This window comes from Pleurodeles waltl, chromosome 5 (assembly GCF_031143425.1).
Source record: "Pleurodeles waltl isolate 20211129_DDA chromosome 5, aPleWal1.hap1.20221129, whole genome shotgun sequence".
NCBI lineage: Eukaryota > Metazoa > Chordata > Amphibia > Caudata > Salamandridae > Pleurodeles > Pleurodeles waltl.
In genome coordinates, this window is record NC_090444.1 from 1698404210 (window position 1) to 1698425618 (window position 21409).

General features: G+C 43.1%; 1 protein-coding gene across 4 annotated transcripts in view; it reads left to right on the forward strand.

Annotated features, from left to right (window-relative positions):
- EVA1A (eva-1 homolog A, regulator of programmed cell death) overlaps window positions 1-21409 on the forward strand; it is a 718938-nt gene that overhangs the window by 568471 nt on the left and 129058 nt on the right. The window contains exon 8 of one of the 4 annotated variants that reach the window (XM_069236050.1): window positions 10226-10338. The exons of the other annotated variants lie outside the window; for them this stretch is intronic. Within the exon in view, the coding sequence (XP_069092151.1) occupies window positions 10226-10338 (113 nt within the window). The remainder of the gene's footprint in view (window positions 1-10225; window positions 10339-21409) is intronic. 4 annotated transcript variants of the gene reach the window in all.

The following is a 21409-nucleotide window of genomic DNA, read 5'->3' on the forward strand; positions in this document are numbered from 1 at the left end:
TTGTGGTGTGCCTGTAAAGACAACTATACGTTTCTGGCCTTCTATTGGCTGCTTCAGAAATAGTTCAGTGCTTTTAATCGTTTGTTGACACTGGACAACTAAGGTCCCAAGAAAGCACATTAGTGGAATGGGTTCTGCTGCAGAAACCACAACATGCGCTTTACATTAAGGAGAATGGACCGCGTCATAAGAATTGAAACTTTACAAAGCATGAATTTCAACACTTTATGCAACAAGAGCTTCTCTGCGGCAGATAGAATAAAACTAAGTCAGGGTGAAACAGGAGTCAGACATCAAATATAAGACAAGCTGTATGACAATATTTGAGGCAAATATCTAGCTTTTCTGTACAGTTTTTTGCTAGAAAGTGTAAAGGCACACCATCCTATCAAAGGGTGGTCAGTGTGAAGGACAGTCCAGTGGTGAGCACAGTCTTCCATTGTTTTGACTGAAGCAGGCTCCTCAGTCCAGAATGATGCCAAAATGTTAATTAAGGAAAAATAAAACTTCCTAGGAAATAGAAAAGTCACCTTTTTAGAACGGCAAAGCTAAACCAGGTGGCCATCCATAGAGGGCTCTTCAGAGCATAACTACAGTTTTTGGGCAACGACGGGCTCTGGTCTAGGTAATCTGGGACCAGATTCAGCAGGGGTTTGGCACCACAGCCAGTAGAGAGGAGTGGCATAGCGCAAAATGATGGTGCTCCCCGCAGAATGTGATGAGCGGCCCTCCAGTCACCCATATCTGACCAATAGGCTGAATGGGTGCCTCTTGAAGGTTCAATACCCCCTAAAGTGTTGTAGGGGTGGGGTTTCTGTGTTATGCCTCTGGTAAACAGTGCACGCCTGGTTGGACTGCCATGCAGGTGGTAGGATTCTGTGGAGGTGGGGTGTTGACTAAGATCAGCAAAGATGCTTCAACACGGGTTGACGGATCATGACATTTATCTTCATGTGAATAGAAGATCTCAAGTTCCTGAGGTCTCACACCTGTATCTTTAGTGTCTGCGTGCCTTTTGGCTTGAGGTCAGAAACTGCTAGCATCTGTAGCTGCCTAAAAGGACATGCCAGTATGTGAATGAATGTGGTCACATATGTTCTCATTACGCTGAGCAGGTTGATTGGTGGGTGAGAGCATTTGTCAGTTGTGCAATCACACCGTGCTAAAAGATTCTATGGATGTGGAACAGGTCACAACTGCAGTTTAAATCTCCTAGTGATGGTGAGTTTTAGGTTTAGGATTGGAGGGTTGTAGGCTTGCTTTAGATGTTTAAATCTGGCTTTGTGTGTATATGATATATATATATATATTTATATATATATATATATAGATAGATATATATAGATAGATAGATAGATACATAGACATATACATACATACAGAGCTATATTAAAAAAATGTAAGAAAATATGTAGACTCCCGTCTTGCCCCAATCACTGCTTTGCTGTGAAGGCAATACTGTGTGTGCCAAGATGCAGTGCTTTAATTAATTTATTTTTTTAGCTTTGCTTTGTTGCCTCCTACATTCAACAGCTGTTTTTGTGGGATCGAAAGAGGGCCAGGGCAAATGGAGCTGGGGCACGGCCCCCATCTGGGCCCCCTCTACAGATGCCAGTGTTGTCCGCTCTTAATCACGTAGGCAACCAGGGCACCCTATATTGCACAGCCCTGCCTGCCCCTCGTGCCATGTGCGGCGTACACACTGTGGTATTATGTCTGGGAGGCTGGTGGTGTCCTGAAGTGCCCGGTGTGGTTTATCATCGATATGCCCCTTCATGGTGGCCATTTTCCCACTATCCCCTTTGCTTTGTAACATATCAGCGGGAGGGGGTTATTTCACTGTGATTATTTCTTTTTAGATTAAAAGCAAAATTATTGCTGGTGCAGTGGCAATTTGACTATAGAATTTAGTAGGGAAAACACTGTTGATTCTGCTATCTTTATTTGAAGGGAAAACAGTATATTTTAGTTAATTGGGTAAGAAAATAAATATTAAAATACCACGCGTACTTTCCAGGGATGAATTAGAACATAACACTAATGATATGACAAAGTTCACAGTGGCTCATGGTGTATGTTCTCTTAACAGATTTGAAGTGCTGTTAGAGCCTATTTTACACGTACATAATATCTGTATTAAAAGAGAAGGCCTCGTGAGCTTGAGGGAAGGGAATGCAATTTAATCTAAATAAGTACAATTGTGTAGCTAAAACTAGAAGTGGAAAAAGTTAATTATCGTGAAAGTAAATTAGTATATTCATTAAGCACATGAATTTCAGAACATCCAGTCCAATGGGCAGGGCACATTCTTAGAAGAGAGACCCAGCATAAGTACCAAACAGAGAAATACAAGTTGTCTTCTGGGGCACTCCTGGTCTTACCTGTCCGTCTTTCATTGGTCTCAAATAAAGAGTGAGGCGATTCTAGATTATATCTCCCCGCACCCTCAGCCCCCCTTTTGCTTTTTCAAATTGGGGATCCCAGGTAGAGAGTGCCAACCAAAAGGGATGGGTGGGTTGGGGAGTCCACAAATGGGCAGCACAAATACCCAGGACATTAAACATAATCCTGGCAGAAATGGGGAGCAGGTGGGATCCCTTTCTCAGTTGAAAGTAAAGGATGCTATTCTGCTGCATCCCTGTAACCTCATCTTTACTTTTACACCACACAAAGATAGTAAAGAAGGTGGTAGGGAAGCCCATAAACCCACAGTGTATTTCGATATTCTCAGCCTGTATTCACGGTAGGGCATATGTTTACAGTATTTAGACGAGGGCATTATTAACTGGTTTTGGTTGTTGGAAAAGTTGAACAGCATAACAGAGTGGCTAGTCACTGCCCTCACAAGATTTTCCTGTGAGGGGAGTTTACCTTCTAGCATTCTGAACATTCCACCGTTTCACATATTTTCACTGATGGCTTATCTTGGCGGTGCCTACAACCTGTTTACCTTAAGAGTTTTCTGCTGATCTTTGTGATGTGTAAAAGTGTTGCCTCGCCTTGTCTCGTCATTCGGCTTCATTAAAGATGCATTCTCCACTGCATAACCTCCCTATTGTGGGATTTCAGCCCCGCAATTCATTACGCTTAACAGATATAAATATGAATATCTCTATTGTATGACCTTGTGTCACATGATAGGAGCTATTTATGTACTTATTCCCCCATATTAGTGCTATTTGCTGTAACTGGGCAATTCAGAGCACAGATGTGTATTCTGATTCAGGGATGTGATCTGCAGAGGGCTTACCTACGTGTTCTGTTTTTGTGTCAGCCATCATGTCACTCCATTCTTATTGTCCATGCTTCAGCATTGCCAGCTGTGATCAACTGAGATCATTTTCTTGGTTTTGAAGCATGAATCTAATACAGGCTCGGAGAGCCCCTGGGGGGTGTAATCCCAGTATGGAGTGGCAGGGGTCGAATGGCATCTTGTTTTTTTTGTCAGCTACAAAAAATGTACCCATCAACAATATCTAAAATAAAATGACTCCCTTGGAGCAGCAGAAACCCTTAACACCACACACCCCCTTGAAGCCATGTGCTTTTATTTTTCGATATGACAGTATGAAAGTCATCTGCAGATGCATTGTTACAGGGAAGTAGCTTGTTTCTTTTCTAAGGATCGTGAATAAATTATAGAACAACAAAGAGGATCTGAAGCAGAATTGCTGGTGACGTTCTGTTTATTTTATTCTATATTCTTGGTTAGATTACAGTTCTTCTGTTACACGGGTGCCCAGAAAAAAATGATGATTCAGTATATTTTTTAATCTAAATAGCGAGCCTGTGTAAAAAATGCATAACAATTATGAAGTGATCTAACATGTAACTTGTCTAAATTTAAATTATGGTGGGGAGGCTAATCCTCAGCAGAGAGAGTTGATTCTGATAAGAACTTGGTATTAGTATCCGATTTTGTGTCCAGAGGATAAAATATCTGATGAACTGGTTAGTTACTAAAGGTGTAGCTTCATGTAGGCTTGTCTCGACATAGTATAAAATAATTGCCATCGCCAACTATTTTTTCATGTGCTTACACATTTCAGGGAGAATTCCTTTCTTTACTAAAAGTTTCAAGAATCTATCATAAACCTTCACGTAATATATTCCATCTTCTCTGCTCAAAAATACATATTGCTATACTTTAGGCCAGACATTATCTTGTGCTGGGTAAAACAAATGCTATTCTATTCTCCCCACTGTTTACCTTTGTCCTTTTTCAATTCAGGACCATTTAATGCAAGAACTTCTGACACGCTTTTTATTTTTGGCTGGAACAACAATGATTTTCTTAGGGTTTTTCTTTCTTTTTGGCTTTTGGGAAGGTCAATGTGCCATTTTGTTAAGCCAGAATTATTTCTATGGTATGGCAGAGCAAGCACGTTAAAATCACATCAGCCTGCCAAAGTACCTCATTGTCAGGCATGCAAGCCAATCTCCTGTCAGCAGTGTTTTCATGTGCCCATGACGGGTATGGTGAAGTAGCTTATGCCCCATGAGCTTCAACTATTCCATGCACTAAGTATAAAATAAGATTTAAAATTCACATGGGGCATTTATATGCACATATATGAGAAATCCTTGGGACATACCTCAGAAAGAAAACCAGAGCAGACCTGATGCATAGCCTAGACTGGAACCTCTTCTTGGATATATGACATTTGACATCCTGAAGAAGGTACCCACATTTTAAGTATTTCCTACCAGAATGTGAAAAATCCTGATTTTCTTTCCTGGAAACCATCGCTGGGTATGTCTACCCTGCTCGGTCTGTTTAGTAGATTTGGGCAAGCATTAATCTATATCTTACCTGAAATCATTTACCCTCTTGGAGGTGTATTTTTTAGGGGAGGATGAGGCTGTCAAACATCATCTTTTCTATCTTCTTGAAGTTACTTTAAAAAAAAATTCTGACCTTTCTGGTGTCTATGAATTTGTCTAGGATTTGTTTTAAAAAGAAGATGAAATGACCCTCTAAATATAGGGGGTCATTCTGACCCCCGCGGGCGGCAGGAGCCGCCCGCCTGGAGGGAGCCGCCATATGGCCGCTCCGCGGTCGAAAGACCGCGGAGGCCATTCTGGCTTTCCCGCTGGGCTGGCGGGCGACCGCCAGAAGGCCGCCCGCCAGCCCAGCGGGAAACCCCTCCCCACGAGGAAGCCGGCTCTGAATGGAGCCGGCGGAGTGGGTATGTGCGACGGGTGCAGTGGCACCCATCGCGTATTTCAGTGTCTGCAAAGCAGACACTGAAATACAAAGTGGGGCCCTCTTACGGGGGCCCCTGCAGTGCCCATGCCATTGGCATGGGCACTGCAGGGGCCCCCAGAGGCCCCACAACACCCCATACCGCTATCCTGTTCCTGGCGGGCGACCCGCCAGGAACAGGATGGCGGTATGGGGTGTCAGAATCCCCATGGCGGCGCAGCAAGCTGCGCCGCCATGGAGGATTCTGCAGGACAGCGGAAAACCAGCGGGAGACCGCCGGTTTTCCTGTTCTGACCGCGGCTGAACCGCCGCGGTCAGAATGTCCTGAGGAGCACCGCCAGCCTGTTGGCGGTGCTCCCGCATCCCCGGCCCTGACCCCCATAGATGTTTGAATCAAAAATTATTTTCACTGGTTGTCGAAACACCATGTACCTTAAACTTCAGGACATCACAAAAGCTGCAACACGGCAGTCAGCTCTGGCAAAACTATGGCGGCAGGCTAGCATTCACCATCAAGAAATAGGAATCTAGTACATCTACATGGAGGTCCTCTATTTCCTATTTGCTGTGGTGTATGGCATGAGGTCACATATTGTCTTATTTCTTGTTTTAGGTGATCTAGCCACACTTTATCCGCAAGGGAAAAACTTACAGGCTAAAGTGCAGCCTCCCAATCAGCACTGGATAAACAGGATTGTTGCTCAGATTCATTACCAAAGGCTGAGATTAATTCAATCAATAAACCCAATACTTTTTGTTTTCTTCATTGCTACACCCTAAGCGCAATGGGTAGGCGCAGCGGTGCAATCTCATGCTCATTGTGCCATAGTATTCAAGCTGTACCTTACTGAGGAAACCCACATAAGCTGAAACTGATGTGGAATGCTTGTTTTCTCGTTCAGAGGTGACCTAGTTTGACAGTTCAAAGGGAATGATCCTACTGGAAGAGGACCAGGGCTGATTTGCATATGACAGTCTGAGGTGGCACATGGGCAAATTTTTCCTCCGTGTGAAGCCCTAGGGGCGATGGGTTTACTAATTTTGTCATTCGCCTCAGAGTCCCCTGCTCACTTTGCCTTAATACTTCATAATGATGATGAGGGCCAAGCAGACGGAGCCTGGTCTGTAGTTGCTTCTGTGCCTAGAATTTCAGGCTGGACTGTTCCCATTGGAAGCAGGACCAAGGCTGATTTTCATATGACTGGATCCTTTCTGGGATGGCATTGTGGGCAAAACAATGATGGGCTGGATTGTGGCCCTGAGTAAGTACCAGTGGTTAAGATTAATTTAAGCATTCCACTCATCACTTGTTTGTGTTCCCTCGTATGCAACTATGCCCAGACATGGGTCCTGTACTCACTGTGCCATAGGACTCAAACTACACCATACTGCTGAGGCCCAAATACGACAGATCACTCTGGGGTTGCTTGTGTTCCCATTCAGAGGGAACCTGGCTTCCTATTGGAGCACGACCAAAGCTGATTTAAATATAGCTGGTTCCTGTCTGAGGTGACATAGTGGCAAAAAATAATGGACTGGATTGTGACCCAGAATAATTGCCAGTAGATGACAGTGATTAAAGCTACCCACCCCTTACTTTTTTGTTTTCCTCAGGGCTACTCCTGAAATCATTTTGTTTGTTGAGTCATGGAAAACCAGACATTCATTTCTTTTGAAACATGTACAAATTTAGCTCATGAAAGACTATTAATTGGAACACATTGTTCTTTGTTGCGAATCGAGAGATATAGAGCTACTGGTGCCTGAAATGTAGACAGCCTGACTAGGAAAGCTGGGATTGGCCTAGGCAAATCGCTTCACTTCACTGTGCCTTATTTTCCTTGAATGCAAAATTTGGGAGCACCTTAAATTATCTGAGTTCAGAGCATGTGCCGTGCAGGCACAACAACCTCTCAGGGGTATAGTTTAGTAAACTACTATAATGTTGCTCTATACATAGATACATTTTAATATTACCCGAACATACAGTGCTCATGAGATACTGACTTGTCGCTAAGAACACACATGGCAAATATGTCAGGGGAGAGAATTCTCAAATCTTTTTTAGCCACCTTTCAGTCACTATTATTTTAAGATATGGGCTCAATTCACTTTTACGTCAGAATATCGAGAACACAAATGCCTAAATGCAAAAATATTGCTACCAAGGTGCCGACAGGTATTGTGAAGATAAGAATATATAGTAAGTATACAAGTACTGTTCTTAAATATACATCTTCATACATTGAGGATGCATAGATATCTCCAGGGTACAAATATGTGAAATTAGGTATACTGAATCTATACTTACGCACATATACCCACTGTCTTCAATATTCAATATATTCAATATTCAGGGCAATATATTTTTTCATGTCGATATTTAAAATCCCATATTCTAGCACTAGATCCTCAATTCATTGATATAGTATGATATACCATTTTAAAATATTAGGTCAATAAAAGCATTCTGTTCACTTTTAAAAAGTGGTATCATATTCATATATGAGATCTGCTGTGTGACTTGCATGACAAGTTCTTCAGTGACTTCGCTAATGATTTGGCTCCTAGGACAACGCTGGTCCCCTGGCTAGCCCACCGGTGCAAATCATAGTAAATGATGCAACAAAATGAAGAAAAAAATCCTCCGGGTGGTGTAGTTATATTGATGATATTTTAAAATATAAATACAGATTGAGTGGATCATGCGCCGACCACATGCTCCAACAGAAACACTTGTTAATCAAAAGATCCATGCAACTTTGGTGCCATATTTGGTTAAAATAACTCTGACCTCATAACTTTATTGGGTGCATAATAAGCGAACAATAAATTAACATTGAACTCTGGATAAAATCTGCTTAAGAAAAACACTAACTCGTTTGAGCATTTCCATTTATAACTCCTCAAATCAGCCTGAAATGCAGTTACAAGAGCTTTATTTATGGGAATAGTGGGTTTAAGGTCCAGTGTCGTGTTCCATGATTAAGAAAAACAGAATAGTTCTGGTAAGGTTTGAGCATTACTTAGCAAGGCTCCATTAACAAATTACATGACCATTTTATCCAGCTTGCAATAAAAACATCACTAGATGCAATATGAAATCCATGGACAAAAGAAACATCCTGGCGTCTAGAGTTTGGTCATGACAGATTTGCAACACTTAAAGAAGCTGGAGGAAATTCGCTAAAAGGATAGACAACTCGAGGGTGATTCTTTTGCTGCTGCACTTCTTTAGTCTAATTCAAGCAACAAGCATTGGCGAGCAACAGGCATTTTGAGTTCTGATTAAAATATTATTTAAAAACGCGCTACAATGAAAAATTAAATTTTGTGTGCAGTGCATGTATGCTGCTGAACATTTTAATGTGTGTTGATTCAGCGATGATATATCATGCTGCCAACCACTTTGCTGTGCTGTGAAACCAGATCTTAACAAGCATTGGCAAAGAAAATGGGTCTCACATTCTGGGGCTACTGGCCTTGAAAGTAGTTTTATCTGTGTCACATGATTAAAGAATATATTTTTTTTAAAAAGCACATGGAAGAAAAGTTAACGTAGGTGTGGTGGAGGACAAGAACATGGGTAAGACAGAAGAACATGGAGGGCTGTAGGAGACAGTGGAAAACACATCCTCTCTCATAGACTGCTTAAACAAAAAATAAAAAGTAGTACCTGAAAAAGGGAGCCGTGAAAGGACATAGTAATGCCGCCATGTTCAGGGGAAAGACAAACACTAGAACAGGAAGCAAATCCCACATAGTTAATAAAGAAGAAGCAAGCAAATGGGAGTCACAGTGAAGCCAACCAATGGTAAGCAATGGATGGGCTTTAAGCCTACTGTTAAATAACAGTGCGTCTCACAACAGATAGTGCATGCATCGTTTTAGGTGAAACCTAAAAGTGACCTCATCTGGAACATGCATCAGTCAACTAAACATGTCCTTCAGTTTCTTTCTGGAGGGAAACAAAAGATGCAGGTACAGTAAGATGTGGTTATATTAAATGGCGTAAAGAGGAAGGAACTGAACAACTAAAATGCATTTGAACTGTTTTTCGATTAACTTATATTAAAAGACTAACAACATCTATTATTTTTGTAGTGTCTGGCTTACTACTATATTTGGCACTTGACAAAAAGTTAGATAATGCATCACGCTTCTTTAGAAGTCGGTTTATTTTCTCACGGTTTTTGCTTGTCTCATTCAGTTGTGCCTGTTGAGTTACTGGATGTCTGGTTTTCTTCTGATTTGTGGGACATTTGTTTGATCCGTTCTCATCTGATATAAAAGTCATGAAATGTATCTGTGGTATTGCCAATGGAATGTCATTCTTTAAAGATCAAAGTGGGTTTATTACCAAGTTAGGCCATATATTAAATGGATAAGTTTAACATATCAATTGTCAAAAAATGAACGCTATTAGATAGCCGGGCCCATCTGACAGAGCGCAGAAACCTAATACGCCGCATGGTGTAATTACTATAATCCCCATTCTTCTCTTAAAATAAAGGGCAGCCCTTTAGTCCTTAATGTGGTTTGAGTTGTAAACTTAGCAAAAAAGACACAGTTTAAAAAAAAAAAAAATTGTGCTTATGAGCACAGCCTGAATAAAAAGTTCTAAATGCTCCAAAGGCAGACCTACATCTGGGTGTTTCAAACATTTATGACTTTCTCAATTCATAAAAATCACAGGCGCCTGCCAGACATCCACATGGCATGGCATTAAGAAAAATAGGCATTTGCACAAGTCCTTTTTTCCTAACAAGGAGATCTTTTTTTGTGTGTAGATGTTCTTTCCCTTGCACTTAAAAATAGTGTAGTAGCACTTTTGTATACTTACTAAACTATTTGCACCAACTTCTTTAGTTTTAATTTTACAAATGTGGAACATATGGAAGAAGGTCTTTGTACAACCACAATGTTTTCATTACCCTCTCCTTTCACACATCATGGGAAAAAACAGTTTCTCTAAAATACAATGGTGACTAAATCTGCATATCTTTTTATTGTTCCTAGTCATAAGGGGAATCTCCACCAAGAAATATCCACAGATCTTGAATTTTGGGGCTCAGGACCTCGGATTGACTAGCAAAGATTCCACGATTTGCACACATAAGTTGCACCTACATGTGAGTTTGTGATGGCACCCGCCATTATCTAATTTGTGCCTTTTTAGGGTTGAGCCTCCGTCGCTTGCGCATGCGTCTCGCTTTAGGAATTAGAAAAGAGCTCAGAGCCCCGTTGACATCACGTCAGTTGTCTTTCATTGGTTCGTGGGCTTGCCTGTTAAAATCTGCTTGCTTTCATTAGTGGAAGGCATGCATACGTCAAGCCTTTTCTGGTGGTTAGCCCTTCTCGAGCGCAGCAACCAAGTACTGGAAACATGTAAGGCTCGCTGTTTCCCGTAAGGTTTGTGGACTACTTTTTATCTTTTGCTTGCAGCTCGATCTCGCTTGGAAGAAGTCGAGCGCTTTGCATAACATCGACCCTGTTACATAGTTAATTGCTCTTTTGCCGATAGGTTTCATTACGAGTGAACTGTAGCAGCGCAATCGCGCTGTTTTTTTCTTTCCATGTGGAAAGAAAAATCCAGTTGGGAGTTTACAACTACTAATAGCAGTGCGATTGTGCTGTTTTTTTTCTTTCAATTTGGAAAGAAAAATCCGGTTAGGAGTTTACAACTGCTAATAGCTGTAACTCGGAGAAATGCGAGACCCTAGTGCATTGCAAATGTTTGTTAGTTTTACCAAAGAACTGCATAGGCTCTCACTTCTGAGATGTATTGTTAAATTCTATTACCTCTCATTGGCTTCATTGTCACTCTACTGTGCTACCTCCTAATTAACCACCACGAGCCTGGCATAATTTCCTTTTCTTTTTGTGGAGCATGGACCAAACACAGATTGATTCAACTTAATTATTGTCTGCACGCTGATTGTGCTGTGATTGAGGTACACATTTCAGGATGCTTACTCTGTTTCCAGATCTCGATCTGTTTTCTCCATTCTTTCTGTTTTCAAACATATTTTTGTAATTTTTGTATCTACCCCTTTATCTTTTGGCTTACTCGTACAGCTAACATACAATTACATTTTATGTGGGTAGGATTAAGTCATTATAATGTATAAATGTCACACTAACAACACATTTACACCATCATGATGCTTACCACTGCAGACCTATTTTCATTGCCTTTCAGCCATTCATCCCCTTTATACCTCATACTTTGCATTGATTTTACGTTTTGTTCCTTGTTTCGGTTACGTACACCCACAACTGTACAACACAACTCTACACTACTCCTACTCTACGCCACTCCACAACACTCCATTCTATGCCACATCACTCCACTCTATGCTACACCACTCCGCCCTACTCTATGGCATTCTGCAACATTTCAGTCCGTGCAGTGCCACTCTACAGAACTTTATTCTACTCACACAATGGCATTCTTTGCCACTCTACTCCATCCTACTTCACTATGCCATTTCACTTTACACCATTCCACAGTATGCCACTCCACACAGTGCCACTCCATTACATACAATGCCGCTCTACTACATGCCACTTCACTCTATGCCACTCCTCACTGCTCCAATCTGCTTCACTCCACTCTACGCACTATACATCACTCCACTCCATGCCACTTTACTCTGCCACTCCACTCTACTCCTCTCTACACCATTTCATGCCTCTCAAATCGACGCCACTGTATTCTATGCCATTCTACACCACGTCACACCACTCTATGCTACTCCACATTACTCTATGCCATTACATTCTGTGCCATGCCGCTCTACTCCACGGTATACCACTCTGTTCTACGCCACTCCATTTAACTCTACTCTGCCACTCCACACCACTCCACTCTCCCTTACTCTATGCCACGCCACTGTACTCTGCCATTCCACTATACTACTTTATGCCACTCCAAGCCACTCCACTCATCACTCTACAGCACTTTAAGCTGCTCCATTCCACACACTCTATGCCACTTTACTTCATACCACTTTTTTCTGTGCAACTCTACACCTTTCTACCATATGTCACTTCAAGCCACTCCATTCCACACAATTCCACTCTATGCCACTCCATTCCACTCTGTGCCACTCCACGCCACACTACTCTGTGCCAATCCACACCACTTTACTGTACGCCACTTGATGCCACTCAACTCTGCACCACTCTGTTCTACATCACTCTACCACTCCACACAACAGTACACCATGCTACTCTACAATCTGTACCACGCCACTCTACTCCACTGTACGCCACTCAACTCTATGCTGTTCCATGAAATTCTGCTATATGCCACTCCACACCACTTTACACCACTCCACTCACTCTACTCTATGCCACTCTACTTTACGCAACTCCATTCTGCTCTATGCCACTCTACTCTATGCCTCTCCACTCTATGCCACTCATCTGCACTTTCATCTTTGCCACTGTACGCCACTAACTTTGTAGCCATGCTGAACAGCAGCTGTTCCTCTGTACAACATGGCTAAAAGATATTGGCAAGGCCAATAGCTCTTGTATGGGCAAGGCCTATTGGCTTTGCTAATGCTTGTTGGTTAGTTGGGCCTAATATCAGCTTGAGTCCCCATGTAGTTCCAGCCCCTGTGTGCAAGCTTTTTTTCAAGCCTTAAATTCACAGGCACTACTGCCTTGAAGTGTAAGGCATAACATCAAGTGACTCCACTTATTTAAATTACAAAAATAGTTGCTGAGTTCAAAACCAATAAATGGAACAATTAATTAAATATAACTTTGCCATCATGCAGTTAAGTTTCATGATGTGATCTGCCATGCTTTGACACCACACATCTTTGACATGTTTTCTCATCACTGGTATCTTGTTGATGGCTCCACAGTAGCTTCATGATGGCGTGATCCTGGTGTTCACAACAAACAACATAGTTATTGTTGTTTTGTTTGTAGCCTCACTGGGGTTTTCTTCTATGTAGGAGCATGTCCATAGGTTTTTAAAGTTAAAACACGACCTAATTCCTATGAAAGAAGTTTAAAACAAGCCAATCCATACATTGTTGTGTGTGTATATGTTTTTATAGTAGAAATCTAACAGAGCGGGGAAGGACATCCTGCATTGCAATAGTATTTTGTATAATGTGACGTCCTTAGCACGTGTTTTCAGAACAAAAAAAAATAAAAAATAATATATATATATATATATATATATATAAACCACAGGTTACAGGGACGTTATAGTTAGGGAGTAGAATTAAAACTAGGAAATTCACTAAAAAACTAAAGATTACAGAGACATTATAGTTAGGTTCACATTTTACACATGACCCCCCTCCGCAGGCTTGATTTTGACCCCAGTGACCCAAGATCCAGATTTCTGCCCTTTTTAGGTCGAGCATGCAAGCACTCTGATGTGTTGTAATCTATCTGTGGGCTTTTAACACACCCACCCCACGCCCATCACTATCACTCATTCATGGGCTTGCCTTTCAAAAATCCTTTATTGTTGGTAAATGCTTTATGTTTGTCCCTCCTTGTGGCAGTTTTGTTACCGCCTTGGCCATCACCCCTGTTAAATAGATAACTGCACATTTGCCAATACGTTTCACTGCAAGCTAACTTCTTTTTCCTTTTGTGTCTCTCCTTTGCGCTCATGGCGGCCGTGGCCTTTTGTATTGGCTGTCTTATGTCAGCTGTTTTACTTTTAATTTCCAATTTATGGAAAAGTCCAGTTAGGAATTTACAACAGTAATAACTCTAACTTGAACAAACGTGAGACCCATTGCATTGCAAATGCTTGTTTTAAATGGAGCACCCTACAACACCTGAATCTGCTCACCTCAAATGTCTGTTTTTGTAGCAGATTTTTTAAGCATAACATAACCGCAATCCACACCGAGCTAGAAATTGGCAAAGCCTTTTTTTATAGGAATGTCTTTAAGCATAGGATTAGCTTGTGCTGTGTATGTCGAGCTGAAAAATGACAAAAGTCTTTTACCACTCCAGGCACAGTATTACAGCTTTAGATTGGTAAAATGCCATCAAAGCCAACCTGGAATGAATAAAAGCAGACCCTGACACATTGGCATATGTCCCACGGATTCACAAAATTTCAGTCTGTGAAAACGTGCGCAATTTGTAACACTTGCTGTAGTATGGACATCTGGATTGTTCAGGTGTTAGGTTTAAATGTTCAGATATTTATAGGACATGTTTTACAAATGTTTGTTAATAGCTGTAAAGGCATGCAGTTCCTAACACTTACTGCAGCATTTACATGGAAATGCCCAAACCCAGGTGCAAGATATTTATGCCTTGATGAATTGCCACTCAATCCCATTTAAAGAGTGGCTAGAGCCTGGTGAATTATTGCATTTGATAATAGTGCACCTGGTAATATCAATACCAGCAGTGTTGGTAATACCTGATTACAGTGAGAAATATAAATGAGGTAATACCACCTGGGGAAATGCCACAACTGTGGGGTGTGTTATTTCCGTGGTTTGCTTTTAAAACTAGAAGCTTAGTTGGGAAGGTTAGAATTGGGCATATTGTGTGGTAATAAGAGTTTGCACATTGGATTACTTTCAATTTTGGCTTTTTCTGTTCTCTATTCCATTCAAAAAATTCTCCAGGTTTGTCCGGGTAACTTGTTATTTTGTAGGTGAATACGCACTACTTGTAATCGTGCGCAACTCTACCAATTGAGATTACTATGCACTCCTAACCTGGCCACGGAAACGCATATGAGTTTACCAACTCGCTACCAGAAATGTTAGGACGTGAATTCAAGAGTCAAGGCCATCTGTTTTGTTTGCAAGTGTAGTTTGTGGCAGGTGATAGGTTTGATCGTGTCAGTGCAGGGTCGGCCTTTGGCCTTCAATAAAACAAAAGAAATTGGCATTGTATAAAAAACCTAGCTGCCGGGTGGTTAAAACCATCACCTTTTCTGTTTTTTAGCCAACAAGACTTTTCATTCTATAATTTTTGTACCATACATACATCACCAGAATTAAAACCACAAGTCTCAGAAGGGAACGGGCTGTTGGATTAAAAAAAAACAATTGATGGCTAAGGGTGTTTAGAGGCCACGTGGCTTCTCCGTGGGGAATAGCATCCTGTGTTGTTAAGAAGCTTCGAAGACCACTGCATTCCCCTTTAGGCGCTGTACACATCAGTATATTATCAGTATCTAGTATCGGGAGAGATGACCACAGCTTTAGGCTTTGAAAGACTTGCAAACTACTAGTCATGCTGTGCATTTGCGGCAGAAGATTGTAAGTGCTGCTGGATTTAGTAAACAATCCCCCCACTGTGCAGCTGCTCTGCCTCCGCCGTGCCTGCAGGCAATTGGTGGAAACAGGAAGACGCTCGTGCTTCCGGATCTCATTGACCTCCCAGCGCGCGGGCATCATTAGCGTCCTGCGGTGCCGGCTGCGGCCATCAGAGGCCTGGGACACCTGCCGCTGGCAACTGGCGGCTCTTCAGGTGGCCCAGGGCGGTGCAAGTCAGGGGCCTAATGCATCACAGACGATCGCACCTCAGAGCCCTCCCCATCACTGAGCAACACCAGCCACAAACAGAGCGACAGCGCGAGCCGCGCACCACTCATTCAGTTTGTCAGTCGCGCGTCGTTTTGGTGATTTGTGCCTTGTATTGTTAATATTGTGTTTGTGACCCGCAGGTTCCATGCGTATCTGTGCCAGGATTAGAATTTGTGCCTGGCCGATCGGGCACAGATTACAGTTGGTGCCGTGTAGACTAGGAACAGATCTCTACCGCAATTAGAATTTCTGTTCTGCAAACTAGGCATGGATTGGAGCCCAGATTAAAATGTATGTCCTGAAGTTTAGGCACAGTCTCTCCCACGATTAGAATTGGTGCCCCGCAGAACAGATACAGGTATCTGCCACGATAAGAATTAGTGCCCTGCAGACTAGGCACAGATCTGAGTTCAGATTGGAATTTGTGCCATGCAGATAAAGCACAGATCTGTGCCACGATTAGAATTGGTGTCCTGCTGACTATACGCTGATCTCTGTCACAGTTACAATTTGTGCCTTGCAGACCAGGCACAGAGTTGTCATAATGTAGATTTTCCTAGTAATTTATGACGGAAAGTCTTAATTTTATTAAAGACACGGAGGCGAATATTATGCGTTCTTTTCATGCTTTATTTAAATAGCAGCAGTCAAGAAAACTACAACTCCCAGCAGAGTTAGCGACCTCGTAACCAATGGGAGTAAAACTGTAAAGGCAACCAGCCAATCACAACAATACATGAACTATAGAGAGTACGCTTGACTGCGCACAGCCCTCTTTTCTTGAGCGAGCAAATTTAGTTAGAAACATAAAACAGCGGATAGATGAGTCCAATAATAGCAAATGCCAATGAGATTGAACAGAAGTCCTGCAGCATAGTGATGATGCGAACTGTATGTGGATGAATTTGTAGATCCCTCGAAGTTTGCGATGATACGTCCTGCGCCGTCCCGCTGCATGATGAGAGAATAGAGCCGGTAGATTCATCCTGAAGCTGGCGGAAGAGCCGGAGTCGCTGGGAGGGAAGAAACAAAGTACAGATTAAAAGCAGTACTTGTGGTGGGATAATATTCGCCTCCGTGTCTTTAATAAAATTAAGACTTTCCGTCATAAATTACTAGGAAAATCTACATTTTATGACAAGACCGGAGGCTCTTATTATGCGCGTTTAAAGCTTATCAACAACAATAGTAGCGGCAGATGTAACAGGTTTACAGTAAAAGGTTTTAAACACGTTATCATTGGACCAATCTGCGGACCTGAGAATGTGCTCCAAGCTGGAACCCAAGGCAAAAGCCTTGGAGGCCATGGCACCCCTGGCTGAATGAGCCCCAAACACTGAAATATCAATCCCGGCCAGAGACATAATCCACTTGACCCATCGAGCCAACGTAGCCGCAGACACAGGCTTATGGGGCTTACGAAATGATATTAACAATTGGGAAGATGAAGACGTTCTCAGGACCGCAGTTCTTTTTTCATATTCTTTTAAACAAAGACCCACACAGAGATTTGGTTTATCTGGAAAGAAAGGATAAAAGACCGAATGTAGATTAGTCTTAGTACGTCTGGAGATATGAAACATAACTCCCGATGGCAAATATTGACGGGCGGAAACATCCAAGGACTTAACGTCCGACGTTCTCTTCATGGATATTAAACACAGAAGCATAGTAAGTTTAGCAGACAGCATTTTGAGTGTTAGGAAAGAATTATCCGGCCAATTGACAATAAAGTTCAATACCAGTGAAACGTCCCAAAGATGTGAGTATTTAGCAGAAGGGGGTCTGGAAAGCTTAACGCCTTTCAGGAGGCGACAGATCAAAGGGTGGGAACCGATCGGAGTACCTTCCACTAGAGAATGATTAATAGATATTGCCGATCTGTATAGATTGATTGTCCGATAAGATTTGCCTAGACCCGCCTGGGCGGCTAGAAAGTTAATAATCAGGTTGACATCCGCTGAAACGGGATTGGCACATTGTCCCACACACCAGCTTGACCAAAGAGCCCAAGCTGACTCGTATGCTCGTCTTGTGCCTGGTGCCCATGCATTGTTAATAAATTCCGTAGCTTCTGACGAAATCGGGAAGGATTGTTGGGAAGGCCGGAAACAAACCATGCTGACAGAGTTAGGGAACCGTCTAGAATTAGATTGTGGGGACGCCCGACTGGGTCCAGGAGAAGAGATGGGAAATTCGGAAGAAGAATTGGAAAATCTACCGCAAGTTCGAGAAGAGGAGGAAACCATATCTGTGATTGCCAAAAGGGAGCCAGAAGAACCAAGGACGCCTGTTGGCGTCGGACTTGATTTAGAACCCTGTTGATAAGGATAAAAGGAGGAAACGCATAGTTTAGAGACTGAGACCAGTCTTGAAGGAACGCGTCCGTGGCTAGGGCTAGAGGATCTGGACGCCAACTGAAGAAACGGGGAAGCCGAGCGTTGAGTCTGGAAGCAAATAGATCTATCTGAAATGGGCCCCACTTCCTCTCGAGATACCGGAAAGCTGAGCGGTGCAACATCCAGTCGCTGTAATCGGATAAATGACGAGAATGCCAGTCTGCAGTGGCGTTCAAGGAACCTGGAAGATATTCGGCTATGAGAGAAAACTTGTGAGCCAGGCAAAATTCCCAAAGACTCTTGGCCAGAAGTGCCAACGGTCTGGATCTGGTGCCCCCGAGGTGATTGATATACCGAACTGCCGCGATGTTGTCCATACGAAGCAGGATAGCGCATTGAGCTCTGTTTTTTGTAAAGCTTTTGATCGCAAAGGAGCCTGCAAGAAGCTCTAAACAATTTATGTGCAATCTGGACTCCCCTGCAGACCATGTACCGCCAGTCGATATCGCCCCACACCGGGCGCCCCAGCCTGTGAGACTTGCATCTGATTCTAATACAAGATCTGGCACAGAGGGGAAGATGCACCTGCCGTTCCAGGCTTCTAAATGGGATATCCACCATTGGATTTCCATTTGCGATTCTTGGTCGAGAGTCACGAGGTCGGAAAAAGCCAAACCTCGGCGAAGATGAAGAATCTTGAGGCGTTGTAGAGCGCGGTAATGAAGGGGCCCCGGGAAGATAGCCTGAATGGAAGAAGCGAGGAGACCTACCACCCTTGCAAGGGCTCTGAGAGAAATAGAGTCTTTTTGAAGAGTTAAAGCTAGCTCCTTTTTGATTGCTGAGATCTTTGCCTGAGGGAGGAGCAAGGAAGCTGACACAGAATCTATCTGGAAGCCCAGGAACTCTATCTGTTGTGAAGGTATGATTGCTGATTTCTCGAGATTTATTAGGAAACCCAGATCTGAAAGAAGGGTAGAAGTTATGTGAAGGTGATTCAGAAGAGAAGCCTTGTTCTGGTGCATAATCAGAATGTCGTCCAGATAAATGATAAGTCTGATGCCTAACGACCTGAGATAAGCTACCACTGGTTTCAATAACTTTGTAAAGCACCAGGGAGCGGAAGACAGGCCAAACGGAAGGGAGGAAAAATGAAAAGTTTCTGAATTCCACTGAAATTGAAAGAATTTCCTGTGGGAAGGATGAATGGGAATGGTTAAGTATGCGTCTTGTAAATCCAATCTGACTAGCCAGTCGAATTGGAGCAAAATATCCCTGAGATGGATGATAGTCTCCATCTTGAAATGACGATAAACTACGAATTGGTTGAAGGCCTTCAAATTGATCACTGGACGAAGTTTCTTGTTCTTCTTGTGAACAAGGAAGATAGAACTGAGGAAACCTGACGGATCCAGACTGCAGTGCTGGATAGCCTTTTTTGTGATAAGAGATTGAATCTCTGCGGAAATTAGAGAAGACATTTGGAGGGAGAACTTTGGGAGAGGAGGGGGAGAGGATTGAAAGGGGGAAGAAAGAAGTTCTATGCGATATCCCTGTACTGTGGAAAGAACCCATGGGTCGGAAGAAATTGATTCCCACTTCTTTTGAAAGAAACGAAGCCGACCTCCCACGGGAAGGCCAGAAGGTTGGTTTACCTTGGTTGTTGGCCGATCTGGCGAAACGTTGGCCGCGACCGCGGAATCCCCTTGACCGCTGGGGGTAAAATTGAGGCTTGAACTCTTGTTGGTAGGTGCCATAAGAGTTTGGATATGCTCTGGAGCCTTGGTTCCTGTAGGGACGGCCGGTAAAGCGACTCCTACCTCTACCGGCCCGGGCGAAAACCCGCTGATTGAAAACCTTTTTCATCGATTGCTGAGCCTTATCAATAGACGAGAAGGTTGAAACAAACCGGTTTAGATCCTTGATGAAGGAACTGCCAAACAGATTGCCCTCAGCGTGGACACCGGGGTCCCGAGTGGCGAGATTGGCCAGTTTAGGATCCATCTTTAAGAGAAGACCCTTCCGTCTCTCGTGAATTATTGCCGAATTAGCATTTCCTAAGAGGCAAAAGGCCCGTTGGATCCATAGCGAGAGATCTGCAGGGTCGATTGACCCGTTTTCCATCCTTGCTGTTTCGGCCAGATCGAAAATCCTCGCTAGAGGTCCTACCACATCCAAAAGCTTATCCTGGCACGTGGTCCAGGCTTTATCAACTCCCTTACGGGGGTCCTTTCCGTATTTTGTAAAAAATGTGATGAGACTCTCATCTATAATTGGAGTGGCCGTGATGTTAGAGTCCAATGCCGGTCTGGGGCATTCCGATTTCAATTTGGCCCGAGTCTGCTTATCCAGGGGCAACCGTAAACGAGCGGAAATATATGCGCCAACATGGTCCAACGGGAGCCATTCCGTTGAATTTGGGTGGTGGATAAGGGATGGGTCGAACATAGGAACGCCATCGGCGTCCATTACACTGGAAGTGGGTTCGTTTGAAGAAATTTTTGCCCTTTTTCGAGGTGGGGAAGGAAGTGAAATTGCCTCATCCGGGTTATCAGACTGGTCTGACATGTCCATATCATCATCATCTGTGTCCAAAATTTTTTCAATCACTAATTTACTTGGCGCTGAAATATGCTTCGCTTTGTTCTTGCATTTTTTGTGAGGTGTCGCAATGGGCACCGAAATCCCCTCCTTGGAAGGAGGCCTGGGAGGAAACAAGTCCTCATCCTGGTGTGAGCAAAGCTCACTTGCCTTAACTGCGCCCTTACGTGATTTGTTCGACAATATTTTCCTTTTTCTGCTTTCCCCCGCAGAATGGGCCTTGGCTTTGGACACCATGGACAATACTGAATTTTCGATGTTCTTAGACATCTTATCCATCGTTGCTTTAAAAGCACTTTTCATGGAGGAATGTATAAACTCACTTATATCTTGTTTGAGCAAATCCTCCTCCTCCCCTGATTCTGACAACGAAGGGGAATTAGAATTCATTATTATCTTGACAATTTAGACCAAGAACGGATGAAATAGAGTAAAAATCACCAAAACTGGTTAATGAAGAGTTAACTAAGGAGCAAAACGCTCCCAACTGAACAGGCACGCCCCCAAGGGCTGGAACAGAGTCTAATGGGCGGAGACAAGGCGTGTTCCCTGAGGCGAGAGACGCGTGAAGAATTTCAGAGGAAACCCGACCGTCGAAGGGGCCTGACGCGGTAAGCTTTCCTCAGCCGCGCAATGCCGTGCGCGCCGCTGACAGGAGCAGGAACAGCTGTTCGAACGCGACCGTTGAGTCGCGCTCGACAGCAGGACCTGAATAACTTGACGGTGGT